Raw genomic sequence first — 20,929 nt, forward strand, 5'->3', positions numbered from 1 at the left:
CCTGCTGCCTTGGGGGCCAAGTTTCCAGGTTCGGGCCTCTTCTTCTCTGGCCACGCCGGAAAAAAATTGGATGGGGACGGGCCCCAAACTGCATCGCGTGAGGATCCGCCCCCAAATTCTGCCGCGTGTACGCAGAAGACATCCGATGGCGACAGCTAGTTCACGGCCGCGGCTCCCTCCAAACGCTCCAGCTCGGCTCGATGCATCGGCTCCAGACGGAGATGACGGTTTCTTTCTATCCAGTGCCGCGATAATTTAGCTTGTCGTCGCCGCCGCCGCTGCATAAACGCATCTACTCGTCGCACGCACTAAAATCGCCGGTGAAAATCCCGACGGCGCAGTACTACATACAAATTTTGTTGCAACTAGCATTCATATGTATATTTCAAATCATTGCTACACACATCATACACCGACTAGATCCTATGTAATTTGATCACTACAAATTACAGAAGAATCCTAAAGCAGGTCTGAGCAACACTGCCCTTCTGTTGATCTTCAATCGTTGCATGAGCAGAGTGCTTCTGCCACTGAAGTTCCAGGAAAACACTGAAAGAAACATACAAGTAGATTTGGTCACTGGAAACTCATTAGGGTACAAGATAATGATCAAAACTAGAATTCACATTTGCTTCCTGAGTGGACATGGTGGAAGCTAGCAATGGATAGCACGTCAGTATCAACAATCTGAAACTTGCATCCTATTTGACCAGTGTATTGTAACCTCTTCTGCCCTGAAAATGGAGCAACTTTTAATCATCTACTAGCACTACGGGAAACCAGGCGTTTGCCGTGTGCCAAAGCACACGGCGAAGGGTTGCGGCAACGCCCACACGGCAATCAGGCGTCGGCAAAGCCGGCCTTTGCTGTGTGCTATATATCAGGCACACGGCAAAAGCTTTGTTGTGTGCAAATCTCGGCCCACGGCAAAAAAATTCGCCGCCCAAGAATGATGACGTGGCCAGGACTTTGTTGTGTGCCCTGCCGATGTGGCACACGGCAACATTTAAATTTTTGCAGTGTGCCTTGGCTTTTGCACATGACAAAGATTGGTTCATTTGCCTTGTGCCATAGTTTTTGCACACGGCAAAGGTCCCAGATTTAAATTTTTTTGTTTGTTGATTACGTATATGGTACCCCAAGCATTTCATATATATCACAATGATTATTTCATGTATCTGAATAAGCATCACAGGCATTTGATACACAGATACAAATAAAGTCTTCTTTCGTTCATCGACAACCACAAGTACTGGTCGAGTCCATACAAGTTCATACAAATCAAGTTCATACAAATCCATACAAGTGGTACAAAGCAAGTCCATACAACATAACTCACGGGGCCGGCGGCGGCGGCGGGTGCTGCGGCCACATCGGCGACTGCGACCATGTAGGCGTCTGCGACCAACCTTGCTGCGGTGGTGGTGGTGGGTGCTGCTGCTGCTGAATCCAAGCCACCCATTGAGGCGGTGGCCACACAAATTGCTGAGGCTGCTGCACTGGAGGCGAGAAGTCAGGATTTACTGGCCCATCATTGAATGTCGCCGACTGATTCTGCACATAAGCGAATATATATATTGCATGTGTTACATAAGAATTGAGTTACCGGCATTCAAACTTAGGCATAAGAATTGAGTTACATAAGAATGAAACTACAAGCATTAGCCTAAGTTATAAGTCATTGTAGATGTATCATAAGGCATTATTTCTAAGTCATTCTAAATTAATGCTAAGTCACTTAGACGAATGAAACTCGATAGGAGTCAAAGCCACTTACGGTAGGAGCAGTTTCTGCCCGAGGAGCAAGTGGGGCCGGAGGGAATTGTGGAGGCGAAATACCCATCGCCGAGCCCAAGCTTTGCATAAATGTTAGAGCTTGATCCAATTTTTGCTGCATCTCGTCCCGCTCGGCCCGCCACCTCTCCTCTGCCACCTCCTGCCGTGCTTGAAAGGCTGCTTCCATCTGGGCCTACAAGATTTGATCGCAGGGTGAGAATTCAAAGCAAACGTATGTAAAAATAGAGGAACGACTGATGAAACAGAAATAATCTTGACAGCCTCAATCTGAGTCTGTGCAGTGTCTGGCCGTGGGCGTATGGCCGGGCTTGAGCTGGTACTCCTAACTCGAATCTACGAGAGAGTGGGAGTAGTCGCCGTGTCGACTAAACTGTCGCCAAACCAGTACCGTCCATGCTTCTTGCCTCCTCCCGCCCTCATGATGACTTCTCCATCAATGGGCTCATTGATCGGATCAAACTCCGGCCCATGAACTTCTTGTGCCATCGAGGTATACCCACTGAGGCGGCTGTGGACGCTTGCGTTGCTGTACGCTTCGGGCGGAATCTGCGGGTTGAAGGTGACATCGGACGTCGCATTCCCTTTGTGGGCCAAACAGTATGCCTGGACTTGGGAGCAAGGCACACCACCATATGCCGCCAACTGCAAAAAAGGAAGATGATTAGAAATACTGCAGAATTGAGCGTTAGAATAAAGAAATTAATTCACATACATATCTAGCCGCGTACGCCTTGAGGTTACGGTTGTCCTGATGGTGCGATGCACATGGCATCATCAAATGCCGCTGCCGGGCAGCCTCGTGCATCTCCAGCCATTCTTGCGAGCACCACCGGTCCACTATCATTTTCCAGCACGAATAATCATTGGCAATCCACCACGGAGGCACATGCACATCATCAAGTTATGACATGTAAGAAGAACAAATGGAGCATAGTTGATTTAAGTAAGATTGAGTATTTACCCGCAAGTACTGTTCTCGGGTGAGTCTGATGTCTCTCGCAGGTCCTTTGTAGATCCTCACTTTTTCGATCTTAGCCTTGTAGTCGATGACGGCCTGGATGCGCGCCTCGTAAAGCATATCTGCCACCAGCTTGTAACATGCTTTGGTAGCCACCTGAATCGCCCTGGGAATCATTCCCTCCTCGCATATGTAGAAATCCTACACAAAAACATGAACAAAGTCATTATTTCAAAAATGTGCAATGAATATGATGTATTCGTAAATGTAGTGCCATGAAGACTTACCCATAGTTCGCTCAACACCCAATGCGCCTTGTTGTCGAATGCCCTGCCTTCCGTATCTGGTGCATCCGGTGCGGCGATGTAGTGCTCCCACGAAGACGCCGGCTAACGTACCCCAGCAATATCCATGGCGCCTGAATAGTGCCACTTGCAGAGCAGTCCCAGGATGCCATTGGCCATGCGGTTGTGAGCAACACCTAGAACAACTATCACAAAGTTCCTGTGCAAGTTATTGAAAGATAATATTAGTGTCAATTGTGATTTTGAATATATCAAAAGAAAACGTATTGAAATCTTCTAAACTTACTTACCTTTTCCCGTCAGATCGGAGGACCGGTCAGTGCTCTAGAGGTATCGGATGATCCGGAAGCCTCAAGGGGCCTCGCTGCTAGACGGCAGGTACACCCACGTCCTCCTCCTCCTCGGCTGCCCCCTCCTCCTCCTCCTCCTCCTCCTCCTCCTGCTGCTCCTACTCCTGCTCCTCAGCACCCGCCTCCTGCTCCTTCTCCTCCTCCTCATGCTGCTGCTCCTCCTCCTCCTCCTCAGGAGGAGCCCCTCTCTTGCTCCTCCTCCCAGCCCTCCTCCCTGCAGCCGTGCCGGAGCCCTCAGCGGCATCGCGCGTTGACGAATCCGCTCCACTCCTCCGACTTCTCCTGCCTGTCCGTCGAGTCCTCTGGGAGGACTCACCATTCCCGGTAGATCTACCGCCCATCAAGTCTGCGAGTGACCTCATCAGACCTCCGCCGTGCCCCGCCATCTTCTATCAATCTCCTGAAAATAAAATGAGTAAATCAATCAGTAGATGTTATTAAAAAGTAGTACAATTAGTATATAAAGTTAGTACAATGACTAAAATTAACAAAAACAGTACAAAAAATTAATTAGTACAGTTCTTACATGTATTAGAAATAGTCATCATGATCCGGATTAGCCGGATCATATGTCTCATCATCGCTATCATGTGTGCCGATATAATCACAGTCGATCTCCATAGGAGGAACGCTATCATCATCACTGCCATTGCCTAAGCGTAATCGCTCTAGTAATTCTAAGTCCTTGATATTTTGAACCTCATCCCCTGCATTGTCGTTATCAATTCTATCATTGTCCAATTCTATTCCCATCGCTTCGGTTAAGTCTATCTGAAAAGTCCCTTCTAGCCCATCTTCTTGAAAGAACTCACCGGCATATGTGTTTGGGTCTATGTTGTAATCTTTATTGTTCGGGACAGGTAATTTACCATGTGGCGATACCTTATACACAACATCCCAACCCTTGAGACGATTGTCGGTTTGGCACGGGTATGAGAGATAATAAACTTGCGTGGCTTGTTGAGCCACAATATAGACATCGCCGCCTGGGTACACGGACGCTTGTTGAACTTCAACTAGCCCAAGATTCGGAGTCCGTCTCACAGCATGAGGATCAAACCAATGGCATTTGAATATGACAGGTTTCAGAGGTTTCGACCCATGAAACGTGAGTTTGTATATTTCTTCGATTTTTCCATAGTACTCGAGCCCATCGTCTCCTGGCGTAAACACTCCGAAATTTGTGGTCCTTTTGTTCGGCCGACTCTGCTCGTGTCTTGTTGTGTGAAAGCGATATCCATTCACGTCATAAGCTCCAAATAACTTGACCCTATAGACACAACCATTGGCACCCTGATGCAACTCTGCACTCACTGAGGCATTAGTTTGGGCCTGCAAGTTCAAGCATGCCAAATTATTTACACGTACGGGCAACTTGTAATTTCATACTACGAAAGAGCCACGACATAGACATTACCTTTTGTTTGAACCAAGAAATAAAATTAGGCCTTCCATTTCCCGCACCCTGTCTAAGAAGGGTCTCAGCTTCCTGGAGGGTAGGTGTCCTTGATCGACACCAGAATTGCACATGAAATTCCCTGTTTGAAAGAGAAACGAACGGGTTGGATGCTGACAAGGGAGTACTCGAGAACTAAACGAATGCAGAGAACTTACTGTATGTACGGCTGCACTTCGGATAGGTTGGTCAACACATATAGCATGATACTGCGCCACTCTTCAAAATTCAAGATCTTGATGCTCGCAACACTTGCACTTCCGAGTTGCCCTTTGAAAAGGCTGAGGTTCGAGTCAGCTTCCCCATCATTGTAACGTGAGGGTGGATTATGCACGCTAGGAAGATTCTTAGTATAATATTTCGATGTGAAGTTTGACACCTCTAGAATGTATGCCTCTGCGATGGAAGCTTCAGTTTTGCATTTATTTTTACATTTAGTTCGAAGGACTTTTTGACATCTCTCAATTGAATAGCACCAACGACCTTGCACTGGCCCCCACATTCGTGCCTCGTACGGTAGGTGCAAAATCATATGCTGCATCGGGTTGAAGAAGCCAAGTGGAAATATCTTCTCCAACTTACAGAGCAACACAGGCGTCATTCTTTCCATTTCTTCAATAACGGTCAGAGATAACTCCTTAGCACAAAGCTAGCGGAAGAAAAAGCTCAACTCTGCCAGCACTTGCCAGACTTGATCAGGGAGGTATCCACGAACCATCACCGGAAGAAGCCTCTCTATCCATATGTGGTAGTCATGACTCTTGAGCCCGTTGATTCGCATAGTAGACAAGTTGACTCCCCTCCTCGGATTCGCTGCATACCCATCAGGGAACATTAAGGTTTGAAACCATTCTAGCACTTCCCTCCTCTGGGGCCTCGTCAGGACAAAATCGGCCTTAGGCTTTTTCCATGCCTTGCCTGACCCAGGAGGCCTCATGTCTAGCTTCGGTCTATCGCATAATATTGCTTGATCCACTCTGGCCTTAACGTTGTCCTTTGTCTTTTTTGCAATGTCCATGATAGTTCCGAACAGTGCCTCGGCGACATTCTTTTCAGAGTGCATCATATCAATGTTATGTGGAAGGAGGAGATCTTTCATGTAGGGAAGCCTCTACAAGTCCGACTTCTGCGCCCAGGCATGTTGCTCACCATATCCCTCAAAACCACCTTCTGCATTGGCCACAAGACTATCTAACTGAGCACGAATACCAGCACCTGTCATAATATGAGGGGGAGGGTCTAGAATTTCGACACCTTTCGTGAAGTTCTTCTTATCGCGTCTGAATGGATGGTCAAGAGGGAGAAATTGTTGATGTTTGTCGAACGAAGAATATTTCCCACTCTTTCGCAACCATATGAACATCAGAGCTGCCTTGCATACTGGGCAAGGGAACTTTCCGTGAACACACCAGCCGCAGAATATCCCATACGCCGGCAAGTTATGCAGGGAATAATGGTACCAAACTTACATTCTAAAGTTTGTCTTTGTAGGTCGATCATATGTCAAAACCCCTTCCTCCCAAGCACGGAGCAAATCATCAATCAGGGGCTCCATGTACACACTCATATTATTTCCCGGATGTCAAGGAATTATCAACGACAAGAATATGTTGTCTTTGGAAAATCACGCCGGGAGGGAGATTGAGGGGAATAACGAACACAGGCCAACAAGTGTAAGGTGCAGCCGACATTCCATATAGATTGAAGCCATCTGTTGCTAGGGCAACACGCACATTACGAGCTTCATCTGCTTTGACTCAATGAATCCCGTCAAAGTGGGTCCATGATTCAGCATTGGATGGATGTACAAGTCTGACAGAACCACCAAATTAAGACTCCAAATTAAGCGTAATGGCCGTCATTTGAACACATCGGGCGCATTAGCTTAGTGGCTTAATTTGGCGATCCTTTCTCAACCCACGGCCCGATCGAAACAACACTGGTAGTCCCACGCGAAAGTGGGCGCAGATGGTACAAGCACGACATAATACTTGAAAATAGAACAACGCAACAAAAATAATACACAACTACTTACAAACCAAATTCAAATACAATAATTTTATAAACCGGGTTTAAAAACATACTTGATATACAAGTCTTCCAACAAATAAATCTAGAATTTACACTAGGAAAGGACTATACTACATTACCCCTAGAGGTTCTGTCTAACACCACCGGTCAGACCGTTGCGTCCCACCGGTCAGACCGGTGTGCATGGGTTCCCCACGTATACACCGGTCAGACCGGTCTGAATAAAACTGAGGGCGGCACACTCTGCCCTCAAGTGTGCAACCTGCCGAGTTTATAGTCTATTGGTCTCTCTCCACAACTTCCCACCCCTCTGGATCTCGGCGGATAAATTTGACGCAGCAGGGGCAGAAATCGACATCGGGGTGCCCTGAAACAAATTAATGGTGGCAACAACCCTGAGCAACTAATACTCAGCAAGACTTACCCGACCAGTGGGTATAACTTAGCCCACATACCTAGACATGCAAGGCTTTTGGCTGGTGGTTATTTTGCAGAAAAGCGACTAAAGTAATTCCTTACTTTCAGTATTTTAGCTCCAGATTCTGTACAAATTAACTCTAATCTAATGTTTGCATGAACCAACTATAGCAAACATGTTGGTGCAATCAAATAATAATTCCATGTGTTCATTGTCATATTTATACATATCCTCCTCATTCTATCATGAGACTATGATGCAGCAAAGAGATCAAGGCCCTCATAACTGCGAGACACGGTGAATCGATTCGATTTAACCTTGCAAAGTGGACCTAACCAACACGGCACGCATAAGCCCCGTCGGACCACACGCACCAACCATTCCCTTCCCCGCCTCGAACTACAGGACCGCCCCACAATCATATGGTCAGCCGAGCTCAACGTGAGACCACCAAAAGTAAATACATGCATCCCATTTCTCCGCGACTACTTGACTACCCTAGGAGGTGAGATGGAGTCCTGTACTTTCGAAGTGAGGCAGTACTAGGCTTACCGGTTTCGACTACCTCCTACTCCCGGCTTGCGGTTAGTACAGTTCAATCCCCGATCAGCACTGCCGACAGCGACCGGTCCTTAACCGACTCAGACGGGGCTAAGACACCCAGGAACCCTGTCCTGCTGCCATACCTATACATTGTCATCACTCCCATCTGGTCTCACATTTCCATATCACTTTCTATAACTCAGGGACCGTAATATAAACACATATAACTTATATCTCGCGAGTAACTGGAAATTACCCGACTTCTAAATATCCTATATCTCGCGAGTGACAAGAAATCACTCGTCTTCTACCGGAAAACCATTAAGCATAGCACTTCTATCGTCCTATACATACTAGTATAACTCAGGGAATCATAGGGATCATGCAACTAGGGTTCCAAATCATTCCTAAATCTAATGCACAAGTAATAGTTACGTATATAGGTGTCATAATTTAAAATAATAGGATGTGCACCGGAGCTTGCCTTGCGTCTGTTGCTCAGTGCTATGGTGAATTGGGCCTTGGGCCGGCTTCTCACGATCCTCCTGCTGCAGGGCTTGCCCCTGTGGCTCCGCAACCACCTCGTACACAATTTCCTCCGCCGCGGCTGCTACACGTATGCATATGCATATGACATGAGAGAATGCATGCATGATTTATAAAAATTACAAGTAACCAATAACCAAATCAATTTCTATCTATTTTCACTAACAAACCCTGATTTAACCCTATCAGCCCTGCCCTACCGGTCAGACCGGTACCCCATACCGGTCAGACCGGTCCCATTTAACTTAACCACGACACCGGTCAGACCGGTCCCTCCGACCGGTCAGACCGGTCCTACCCAGACCAAAACCAGGATTCTTGGCGCGGCGAAAATCGCCCACTAATTCCAATATCCTTCTAGGAACTAGTTCCAGGGTGCCATTGGAGGTGTTTGACCAGAGGGAATCACCTAAGATCATCTAGAAAAGGAGATCGAATCACACGAGCCTTCATACCTTGAGTGAGCTCCTCCTTGCACGAAGAACTCGAATACCAGGCACCCCTGGGAGGGAATCGAGGGGAAGATGAGCCACCACGCGGATTTGATCCTTTCCCCGGCCTTGGAATCAAAGGAAGAGGAAGGATTGAAGAACCTTGGGCTTGAGAAGGGGAGAGCTCGGGGAGAGTGAGTGAGAGAGCTGGTGAGGTCGAGTGCACATGTGAGGAAGAGAGAGAGAGAGTGATGTAAATGCTGTGGGGCCCAAAATGGTTGAAATCAGTTCAACCGGTCAGACCGGTTGCTCCGACCGGTCAGACCGGTCTGGCCCATGCTGCCAGGAAAAGTTTTTGTTTAGCGATTTGTCGCATGAGTTAGAACTAATGACCAAAATAAATTTTTAATTACAAGTGATTAATACCTAAAGTGTTACAACAAGCTTATCAGGATTTATCGAGTTCCCATTTTGTGCCATGTCATCTGTTTCACGGACTCCTCGATCATGAATGGCCGTTGGATCCTCGGTATGGGCGGAAGGTATCGTAGGACTTTCACGGGGACCGCGAGCTGCCTCTTCTGACCATCACTAGTCTCTACCTCTACGAACCTAGATGATTAACACTTTGGACAGTACTTTGCTTCCGCATATTCTTTCCTAAACAAAATGCATCCCTTGGGACATGCATGTATCTGCTCATATGGCATCTTCAATGCACGAAGGAGTTTCTGTGCCTCATACATGCTCCTTGGAAGAATCTGACCTTCCAGAAGTAGAGTGACAATAACTGTCAACATAACATCAAAAGCATCTCGACTCAGGGTAAACTGGGACTTCACGGCCATCAGGCGTGCAATAAGGCGCGCAATAGCATCCAGTTGTGAAACCTTGGTATGCCCATGAAGGGGTTCCTGTGCTGCAGCCAACATGTCATAGTACGCCTTCGCGGTTGGCTCTGGCTCCTCCTCCCTACGTTCTCCCTCGAATTGTGCTTCATGAAAGTCATCTAATATATCTCCTACCTCGGCATCAGCATGATGATTTTCAATGTGTTGCCTAACGACCTCATCTCTTATACGATTGGCTTCACCATAGTAGGTCCACCGGGTATAGTCTCTCGTAAATTTGTAATTGCAAAGATGTTGTGTCATGTCTTCCCGTGTTTGTCGACGCGTGTTTCCACATTTGGTGCAGGGACACCAAGTGCATGAGGCTCCTTTAACCTTTGAAAATGCTCGATTCAAGAAAGCCTCGGTCTTCTGAATCCATTCTAAGGTCAAGTCTCCCCCTTGTTTCCAACCGGAGTACATCCATGCACAGTTATCCATACTCTATCATATCAATGAGTAATATAATATAAAAGACAATATTATATTCTACACGATGTCTAAACTTTCTACTAGGTTAAGATATGTCCTAATCCCTCCCGAAGATGCGTAGCTGGAGTCAATTTCCATGCTCTACTTCGATCTGGGACAGAATTTCAGCAGCATCTCCCCGCTGTTATCCAAATACACGTCCTATAAGGGAGATTGTGTATCCGGAGAACAACGGAGAAATGATGCCGATACTCTGTCTCGAATGGGCATAGACCATGGAAACTAACCCCATCTACGCATCCTCGGGCTGTCCAAAAAATGTGGACAATTCGAAATAGATACGGTCAAAAATATGCAAAGTTCTGCATATTTTCATCTGTATCTATTTCGAACGGGAGATGCCTAACTAGGTTATGTGATATACGAACATGCAGTACGAAAAGAGAAGTCTTGTATGCCTCACCTTGCTATACATCCTGCAAACTGAGGTGGGTGGCACAAGTGGCCCGGTGGCGGAGGCTGGCGACGGGAACTAGGTGGCGGTGCTCGATTACTGCAAAAAAAAACAACATTTGTCCAATTATAGTCAGCGATGTGTTACTTTTGGTCAACTTCTCTGAGAGAAGACTCGTTGCTGGAACCGAGAGCGACCAATTAGTGTTTGGACAAAAAGTTTTTTCGTCATCCCATTTTGGCATCTTGCATTCACGCCTCCGTTTGACTGCCGCTAAAAGCATTGAACTAGTGTTTTGCCTCAGATATGTTTTGTTTCATTTGATCTTGAACTTGCAGCATAAGAAATCATCTCAAGAATCAGGGGTTCATGATAGACATAGAACTATGTGACACACCCAGCCCAACCATCATATCAGCACAAATGAGAGTTGCTCTGGGCATGGATGTGTCACATGGTTTGATGACAATCATGAGAAGCATAACTACACGACACAATGAATACAACCACAAGCTCAAAGATCATTATATGTTACCTAGAACAATTCTAGGTAAAAAATTATATCATCATTGGCAACGAGGTCATATAATCTACTACGAACAATAGAAGGAGCGAGGGCCTTTTGCACGTGCTCACCTATGGCTCCACGGCGGACGAGGTGGGGACGCGCATGTCGGTGCAGATGGATTGTGGCGACGTCGTGCGGCTAAATGACTTGAGGATGGTGCAATAGCCTCTCCTGCAAAAAAAAACATGTGTCAATAACCTAGCGCTCGAGGGCAGGCGTGGCGAGCCCGGGCGGCAGCGGCGAGCATGACGAGCGCGCCAGCATTGAGGCATGGCCAGCGTGGGCGGCAGTGGAGAGCGTGGGCGTCAGTGGCGAGAGAGCAAGTTAAACTTACCTAGTTCACGGGGCGGGCGTGGCCGGCGCCGTGGCGAGCCCGGCGGCATGGGCGTGGCGCGCCGGGACGCCGGGGCAGGCCGGCAGCGGCACGGAGGCAGGGTGGAGGATCCATGGCGCGCGGCCCGGGGCGGGCGTGGCCGGCGCCGTCGCCGTGGTGACCCTGGCGGCGTGGGCGTTGCGCGTCGGGACGCCGGGGCCGGCCGTGAGCGGCGCGGAGGCGGGGTGGAGGGTCCCCGACGCGCGGGCCGAGGCGGGGTGGCCGGCGCCGTCGGCGTGGCGAGCCCGCCGGCGGGGCGGATGTGTCGACCAGGGCCGGGCCGGCTGGGGACGGAGAGGAGGCGGGGTGGAGGGGCCCCGCCGCACGGGCCGAGCCGGGGCGTGGCGGACGTGGCGACCGGATTGGAGCGGGGTGGCGGGGAGGACGCGGCGGTGGCAAGGGGCGGCGCCGGCGGCGGAAGGCCAGGGTGGCGGGGACGGCGCAACGGGAGAGCGGGGTGGCGGCCGGGAAGCGGGGTGGCGGGGACGGTGCAGCGGGTAGTAGCTGCTGGTGGGTGAGCAGAAGCAAGCGGGGCGTGTCGGAACGGGAGGCCAAAATGGCTAAGTGGGGTGTTTCCCCTTTTGCCGTGTGCCACCCAATCTGGCCCACGGCAAAGGGTGGAACCTTTGCCATGTACTCCGATCCGGCCCACGGCAAAGAGGCCTCAGGCGGCGGCGCGGGCAGGCCGGAGCCGCCGCCGGCGCGGCACGGCGGCGGAAGGGTGCGGCGCGGGCAGGCCGGACAAGGGCACCTTTGCCGTGTGCCCCGATCCGGCCCACGGCAAAGAGGCCTCAGGCGGCGGCGCGGGCAGGCCGGACCGGGCGGCGGGACGGTGCGGCGGGCTTTTTTGCCGTGTGCCTTTGCCCCGGCACACAGCAAAGGTCCTGTTTGTCGTGTGCCTCGGGCTTTGCACACGGCAAACAATTTCTAATTTTTGAAACATTTTCTTTTCAATTTTTGTTTTCAAGTGCTTTGGTATTCTATTTCATGTTTTAAATTTTATCATATTTTCTCATTACATTGCTAAAGTGATTGAACAATTCATATTTTATTTTGATATTGCTATTATTTCATGTGTTTGAAACAAATATTTGATTGCAAAAAAAATTATTAAATATCCCAGTTATCCGAAAATTAACCAAAATTTGGCATTAAAGAACCTAAGTTACTTTTTGCAAACACAAAAAGTTTTAAAGTCAACCGCTAATTCGTTCGTAACATTCTGTCCAAATGTAAACGATTCCTTCTCAACTCTACGGATATTCTCTAGACATATTTCGATTTGTAACATGCGTACATGAAAACTTTTGCAAAACGTTCCCAAAATTTTACCACCATCTCCATGCATGAAATCATGATACCATGACAAATTTCATGATTTTCTGAATTCGTTTGTTGTTAATGGAATTTTAAAACGATTCGTTCAAATAGTTCTGAGCATGGTTCGCGAGCAAAATCTTCGAAATCTACTTCTGTTTCATGCTTACATCATCAAATTAAACTCCATAATATAAAGATCATTTTTCTATCCATTATACTCCACTATTCAAAACATTTCCAGTTCAACCCCAAAAATTCGATTAATGAAATTAAATTACTAAATATAGCCAAAATAACGCGAAATATACTAGATTTAAACGAGGAATACAATACACTGTATATATAGCAGAAAAAATTAGGAGTGCTTAATCAACTTTTTTTTGCACAATTTTGTCGTGTGCCAAGATTTTACCGTGTGCAATATAGCAGGCACACGGGAAACAAGAATTCTTTGCCGTGTGCTAAAGATTTGCCGTGTGCTTTCTTTTGCAGCACACGGCAAATGCACACCTTTGCCGTGTGTTAGATCTTTGCCGTGTGTATTTTGACCTGACACACGGTAAAAAGAAAGTTTGACATGTGTCAAACTTTTGCCATGTGCTGTTTCTACTGGCACACGGTAAAGGATAGATTTGCGGTGTGCCCGAGTTTGCGCACACGGCAAATCTTTTAACACACGGCAACGTGGGGGTTTCCGGTAGTGTATCTCCCCCTCACGCTCCCAGAATGCCAGTACGATTCATTTAACTGAAGCACAATCCTCAACAATCTGTGTGGTCACAGTTTGCTCATCGACCTGATTGGTCCACATCAACTACATAAACATCAATTGCTCATCCAGTCTGAGGGGACGGCACCAGAGGTGGCGGCGGCAATGGCAGAGGACGACCCAGGAGACGGTGGACGAGGACTGAGGGACGTCGCCGTGGTGCTTTGGCGCATCCAGAAGATGAGAAGGGCCGGGGAGGGGTAGCAGGTTACGCGATTGCGGCGGACGGCGGCGGCGGCGACGACGACGAGGAGAGCTACATCACGCAGCTCTCGGCTCTGGATAGAAAGGAACCGTCAGCTCCGTCTGGAGCCGAGCTGAAGCGTTTGGAGGGAGCTGCGGCCGTGAACAAGATATCGCCGTCGGATGTCTTCTGTATACACGCGGCAGAATTTGGGGGCGGGTCCTCACGCGATGCAGTTTGGGGCCGTCCCCATCCAATTTTTTCCCGCCCCGCCGCAGCCTCCTATTGCGCTCCGGCTACTCTGTTTCCACTTTCCAATTAAACCTTTTCACACTAAGACTTTCCCATTAAACTACTGTCCTCCTATATTACTGGCCTACTGCGAGTTCATCATATATATCTCTGTAGTTCTGTGTATTACTGCGAGTTCATAGACAGAAAATGGTGTTCTGGACGTTGCATGATTTTTCAGTTTTTTGAGCTCTTCGATGGGTCCAAATGCTGCTGTTTGCCAGGAGTCCCAAATGGATGCGGACATGCGGTCATGCAATGCTTGCAGTCAAACTACTTGAATTTTGAAAACTGGTCCTTTACATTTCTGTTTTACCGCTTTTGGATGATTTGGAAAAGCACGACCGTATAATTCATTCTTTACAGTAAATAAATAAAGTTGTCCTTGAGGTCAAAGAGGATATTTGGTAAATTAAGGTGATAAACATATACTTCTCTGCTTCTTTCTTTTATTCTTCTCTGTTAAGGCCGTTGTCATTTTCTGTTCTTTTTGCGTATCGATAATTGATTGTCAAAAATTATAATTATTTTGCAACCTCTTTTTTTATAGAATACTTTCAGGTGCTTTTCTCTTGATTTTTTTGTGTCCCTTATATATGGAAGGTATTTTTAAAAAATCAATTAATAGTGTTAGGAGTGTTCGGTTCTACTCTTTTTAGTACTTGGTCACATATTTTTTTACCACCAGGTACTTTAATCTAGATATCTGCAGGTACTTGGTCCCATATTTTTATACCACCAGATACTTTAGATATTTCCAGATACTTTCTACCTTGACCACTGTATGATTCTGTCAGATGGATGGCTCTTATTTTTTCAATTATTATAAAAATTCTTATCTGTCAAATATGTGTATTATTCACAACTATATGTTGTTTCCCTAGTATAATAATAATTTAAGAAGAGGCCCAACCAGTCAAACAGTTCCATATTTCATTGTTATCTCATTTTCTTTTCAAAGCAAAAGACAGCAGTTCTACCACCTTAGTGTAGAAACAAGCAAAGCTAATTCCAGAGTTCTAGCAAGAGGGAGAATTATTCCTTTTATGAGATACAAGGCCTATGTTCCAATTAACACCACAACACAACCGCTTTATAATCACCGAGATGATCGACACGAGTCAACTATTGACAAGTTTCACCCTAGAAATGATTAGCGCAAAGCCCGAAACGAAGCGGAAGCAAAGCTTAATCAAAAGCTGAAGCAAGAACCTCTCCAAAAAAGACTAGAACCTAAAATAACACCCAAAAAACTAAATCTCACTTAACTAAGCATGAAAATTATCATGGGTATTAGTGACAAGTAATTATGCAAAGGATATAGCAAGTATTAGTGAATCCAAGTGCTAAACAACTATCTTAAGCACGAGAGCAATGAGCACAAATAAACAAATAAGAGATGAAAATAAAAAGAACAGGCCAAACCTGGACCACGAACACCACCTGGGTTGCTCTCGTCAAGAATAGAGATGGATTGTGGCCTTTGGGTGCCACACCACCTGGGTTGCTCTCGTCAAGAATAGAGATGGATTGTGGCCTTTGGGTGCCTGCACCCTCTGGGCCTGCGTCTGACCGTCTGTACTGTTGATGGGCCGAGCGCCCATGCGGCTGGCGCCAGTCGTGGCTGGGCTGTGCGCTGCTTGCGCTGGGCCGCTAGCCCCTGCCGCAGGCGTTTTTTTTAATTTTATATTTTTCAATTTTGCTTTTTATAAAAATATATTTTTATTTACGAAATTTACAGTAATATACCCGGACCGCCCCGCTGCCGGATGGCAAGGATTTTTCTGCAAAAAATCTCGCAGAAAATTTGCGCCCGAGTCCCTGAAGGACCGGTCGCCCGGCAGCGGGGCGGCCGGCCCCACGCCGCCCAGCAGCGGAGCCCGGCAACATACCGTGCGGGCGCGCGGCCCGCGTCCAATTCCAACAAAGGCCGGTGATCGAGCGGCAGCCGGCACCGGCGTGGTTGGGAAGGGAACCAGCTCGTCCGGCTGTGTGATGAGAGTGTCGCTGCTGCCGATAACCCGAATCCTATGCTGCATCACTCTGATCGTGTCACAGTTTATGAGTTTACTATGCAAGACAGCGTCGGTGGTGCTGTGCCGAACCAGCGATAAAGATCTCTTATCCTGGCGGGTGGCAGGCATGGTCAGCTAGCTCCAATCTACAGTACGTGAGCAGCAACAGTGCGTCTGGACTGAACTGTTGCTGGCCTGATCAGCTAGTGCAATATCTTATTCTGGTTCCTAGAGCTGCTTTTTACCAGGTCCTCCGGGCTCGACACACGCGACACAACAAGCAAGATAGACTGCACAAAACAGTGTAGGGAAAGACTGCGGCTGCAGGAACACACGACAGTGGGGTGTCATAGAGGTACGCTGCCGGCCCCGCTGCCGGCTATGCCGCCCGCTACCGGGCGACCGGTCCTCCAGAGATCCAGTGCAAATTTTCTACGAAATTTGTTTAGAAAAGTCTCTGCCGCCCGGCCGCCCGACAGCGGAGCGGCCGAGATATATTCCTATAAATTTCGAAAATAAAAATATATTTTTGTAAAATACGAAATTGAAAAATATAAAAATAAAAAATGGTCCGCCGCAGCCCAGCACAGCTGGTGCTGAGCGCTTGCGCTGTATGCCTTTGCCACCGAGAGTCCCGAGGGTTATCTTGAGAACGAAGTTTTGCTCACCGAGGAAGAAAGTTTCGAAGCGTGAGCATGAGCGGGGGCAATCAGGACATGTACCACAATGCTCATGGTATACATGCACTTAGACCAACTCTTCAGTGTGGTGGTGGTGTTCGATCGTTCACTTCTTGCAATACCGAAAATGGCGTGTTTGCCACGTGCCACAAAGTTTACCCTGTCGTAATTTATCGGTCATACGGCAAAGAACTTTTTTGCTGCGTTTTTTTAGTTGGCACATGACAATTACAAAATTCAAAACACATTTTGAAATAATAAATTAATTCAAATTAAAAAGTTGTCAACAACAAAGTTGTATAACTTCTCAAGATGTACAATTTTTATTTTAGTCTTTTCTTCATTCGACAAAGCGTTAGTAACGTTGATCACAAAATCTATATCTCTCGTATAGTTTCCTGAAACTAGAAGAGACATATATAAGATTTGTGAACAATATTACTACAACCATTTTGGATGAACAAATAACCAAAATAAAAGTTGTAGAACTTCAGAAGTTATACAACTTTGCAGTTGAACACTTTTTAATTTGAATTAATTCTGGCCAACGAAAAGTACATTTGAATATCACAAATTTAAAATTTGAAATTTTCAAATGACCTCGGATAGTGAAACTATCAAAATGGAAGTTGTAGATATCGAAAGTTATAAAACTTTATAGTTTACAACTTTTTTATTTGAAATTATCTTGTCAACAAAAAACTAAGTTTGAATTTCTCAAATTTGAAATTCAAATTTTGTAAACAACCTCGGATGGAGAAACTATCAAAAGGAAAGTTGTAGATCTCAAAAAGTTAAGAAACTTTGTAGTTGACAATGTTTTAATTTGAATTCGTTTAGGGTCTAAAGCAAGCAATTTACTATTAGTTAAGTATAATATGTGGGGAAAGAAAACAGAGCGTAGACACAAGTGATAGTTTGGTGCAGTGGTAGAGGAGGTTACGAGTGAGGGGGTGGTTGCGGGTTCAAATCTTGTTGGCCGTGTAGTATAATTTGAATTCGTTTAGAGTCTCCAGCAAGCAATTTACTCTCAACGAATTTTGCGTGAAAATGGTGCGACTTGCCGAGTGCTTTATTTTGGGGGTTTACCGGTGGGGGCCTCCCCTTATTAAAAAAAGTTTTTTTGCTATTTTTGTAGGGGTTTTGTCGTTTAAATATTGTCGAGTGCTTTATTTTGCCGTGGGGCATGTTAGTCTTTGCCATGTGTCCGAAAAAGGCTCACGGTAAAGACTGCTTTATCGGCCGGTGTTTGCTGTGTGCTCTTTGTCGTGTGCAACACATGACAAAGACTTTGCCGTGTGTTTTTTGAGCTTTTCCTTGTGCCTCTAGCACATGTAGGGGTGGTAAAGGGCCCAAGATTTTGAACTAGAAAAATCTAAGGGCCAGGTCCTAAAAGGCCGGGCTCTAATCTTATATAATTTGAACTAAATAATTTAAGAGTCTTGTTGGGCTGTGATGAGGCCACTAGGGCTATGGCCCATTACCACCCCTAGGCACATGGCAAATAAGCCGATTCCTGTAGTGTCTCTGGTTTGTCACACGTTAGTTTCTAGCCATGCTTAATATGACTATGGACAACGTATTCATAGCTTTAGTTATCAGAAGTACGACGGACTACGTTTCCCTTTCATGGTGATGAGGTATGAGATGTTTGATATTGCTAATCTAATTGTTAAACAAATGGCTCGACAATTGTTTTCTACACCTTTCGCCAACCCTAGTGTTGAGTCGTTTGCTCGCTCTTTTCTACTTTTGAGCAGAATAGGTTGTCCAGCTTCACCCCGGTGATGACTAAGGTCCAAGGAGTACATCATATCTAGGGATAACAGTCGTGGTAAGATACAGTAAATGAAAAGATTGTGCTCAAGGAAGCTCTCTTAAACAACCAACAAACAGACAAGTCGAGCGTAATGTGGGTGCTGCGCCATCAGTTCAGAAGCACTAATGCACTATCCTCAGCACAATCCTGGTGCTGATTCAGGACGAGACATCTCTGAATTACATTCATCCAGATCAGCATTGTTTAGCTCAGGGACCCAGCTCCTGATACCTCAAATGCCTATATGATCTATAGTAGCCATATGGATGATTGTTGTATAACAACAGTGAATGCACCAATTGCCTCTATTTGAATGTCCGGGCACACACAAGAGCAATGTAATAGAACCTTTTTCCCCTTGGATATCACACTTAAAGCAAATAGAGAAGTGTATTATGGTTTAGCTGCTCTCTGTTCATACCCCTTCAACTCTGGATATAGACCGAGGTCCTTCTAAATTGTCTGCAAACAAGGGGCCATTTTAACAAGCATGTCGATGTAGTCTTGCCGTTAGAATTTTTTAGCACTGTCCATGGTCCATAAACAATGAATTAAATTCTTAGACCAACTATCCATTCTACATTCTACTGCTTCATGCAGCCATTATTAAATCAATGAAAAGTATATTATTAGAACTTCTAAATCATCAATATAAAAATCTGGAGGCTCTAGTTTTCGTAGAGGTGCCACAAGCTGCACATAATGTGCTCATATGATATTATGATGACACATTTATTATTATTTTTGCATCAACTCGATGTAATCACCACGATAGTTGCCTTGTTTGTAGAGCCTTTGTACTTCAAATATGTGTCCATCTGGCTAATGAAGTTCATTGCATGATTTACACAAAACTTTCCGCTGTTGATGATGCCACTAAGAAGGCAAAAAACAAAAAAAATATTTATTAAATAACATTGATGGCTTGATCAAAGCAGCACAGTATAATAAAAACAGATACGTAGTAGGTAGAATTATAATACATGAGTACGGCCATCTACCTTCTATAAATGGCCTCTGCTTTGCAAGATAAGGATTATATGAGTAGGAGGTCCACTCGTTATCTAGAGTTGGAATATGAATAGAGCATGTGCCCTATACTCTATATTACATTTCTCTGCTTTGGGCAAGTACACCTTGTAGGGATGGCATAAACCTGAGGTGTGGGATGGCATAAACCTGAAAATTTCCTTTAGGAGAGGCGTGTCACAAAGGCATATGCAGCTTTGGTCGGATCTTCTTTCCATTGCAAAATAATCTATAACCTCTTTAGATGACCGTGACTCTATTGTTTGGACCTTTGAGGAAAATGACAGATTTTCATTTCAGGCTCTTTACAAAACTGTTAGTTTTGGAGTTAGTTCAAGCGCTATACATATAGCCCTGGACTCTGGCAGATTAAGGTGCCACCTAGGATTATTCACACTTTCCTTTGGCTTCTAGCCAATAACAAAACTTTGACTAGATCAAATATGTGAAAAGAAGACATGTAGATAATCAAAACTGTTTATTTTGTAACGAACTTGAAACTGTCCATCATTTGTTTCTTGAATGTTGTGTGGCCACAGTTATGGAGCTACTTGCATTGGCAGACATCTTTAATTTACATATTGGTTCAGACTTTGAAACGGTGGCCCGTTGGTGGCTCGGTGACAAAAAATACATTGTCCTGAATATCTGCAGTTCTGCTATAATATGAACTCTTTGGAAATGCGCAATGAACTTTGTTTTCAGCAGTCAGGACAAGCAATGGAGGGACGAATGGCAACTGTTAAACAAGTTGGTGGTGACATTGAAAAACTAGATTCCGTTATGCAGAGAGGGAGATCTGGTGGACATGAAAAAGATGATGAAATTCCCGATAACCAAACTTCAACAACCGCTGATGTTGAAGCGAACCGACTCTGCGCAGGTTTCATAACACCTACAGAATCTATCGACCTTACTACATGGGAAAGAGTGCCATACACTAACATACCCCAACAAAATGATAGGTTCGCCTAATTAATGATATACACAATACTATCTATCACACACCTCATGCATGATACATCAATTGTGATATGTAGCTAGTCTTGTGGTGTCTATGTTATCAAATATATGTTGGAATGGAACGGAATTCAAATGCGTAACAATTTCACACAGGTGATGCATTGCTACAGTTTATATCCATTTCTAACATCATTAGTACATATACAACCTTTTTAACAAATGACATGCCTTTTACTGTAGGATCAAATGGACATTTTTCGAAGAAAGATATGTTGTAGGCTGTTGCATTCTGAAAACAACAAATGTC

General features: G+C 45.8%; 1 protein-coding gene and 1 long non-coding RNA gene across 2 annotated transcripts; one reads left to right on the top strand and one right to left on the bottom strand.

Moving 5' to 3' along the window:
* Positions 1–11,518: 11,518 nt before the first annotated feature.
* Positions 11,519–16,260, bottom strand: LOC120653521 (basic proline-rich protein-like). The gene is made up of 2 exons (XM_039931250.1): positions 15,866–16,260; positions 11,519–12,056 (listed from the first exon to the last, which is right to left on the bottom strand). Exons 1-2 carry the CDS (start codon positions 16,258–16,260, stop codon positions 11,519–11,521), a joined length of 933 nt encoding a protein of 310 aa, XP_039787184.1.
* A 4,282-nt stretch (positions 16,261–20,542) lies between these two features.
* Positions 20,543–20,929, top strand: LOC120698146. The gene is made up of 3 exons (XR_005684733.1): positions 20,543–20,624; positions 20,700–20,775; positions 20,863–20,929. It is a non-coding gene; the product is annotated as an uncharacterized LOC120698146 (long non-coding RNA).

Source organism: Panicum virgatum, chromosome 1K (assembly GCF_016808335.1).
Source record: "Panicum virgatum strain AP13 chromosome 1K, P.virgatum_v5, whole genome shotgun sequence".
Taxonomy (NCBI): Eukaryota; Viridiplantae; Streptophyta; class Magnoliopsida; order Poales; family Poaceae; genus Panicum; species Panicum virgatum.

What these genes read in the sequence shown, in the direction of transcription:
- LOC120653521 (XM_039931250.1), bottom strand. Translation starts at nt 16,260, where the DNA reads ATGCCTGCCACCCGCCAGGATAAGAGATCTTTATCGCTGGTTCGGCAC. An exon ending in CCGGCAGCGGGGCGGTCCGG is followed by an intron (nt 12,057 to 15,865) that starts GTATATTACTGT and finishes ACCCACCAGCAG; the next exon opens with CTACTACCCGCTGCACCGTC.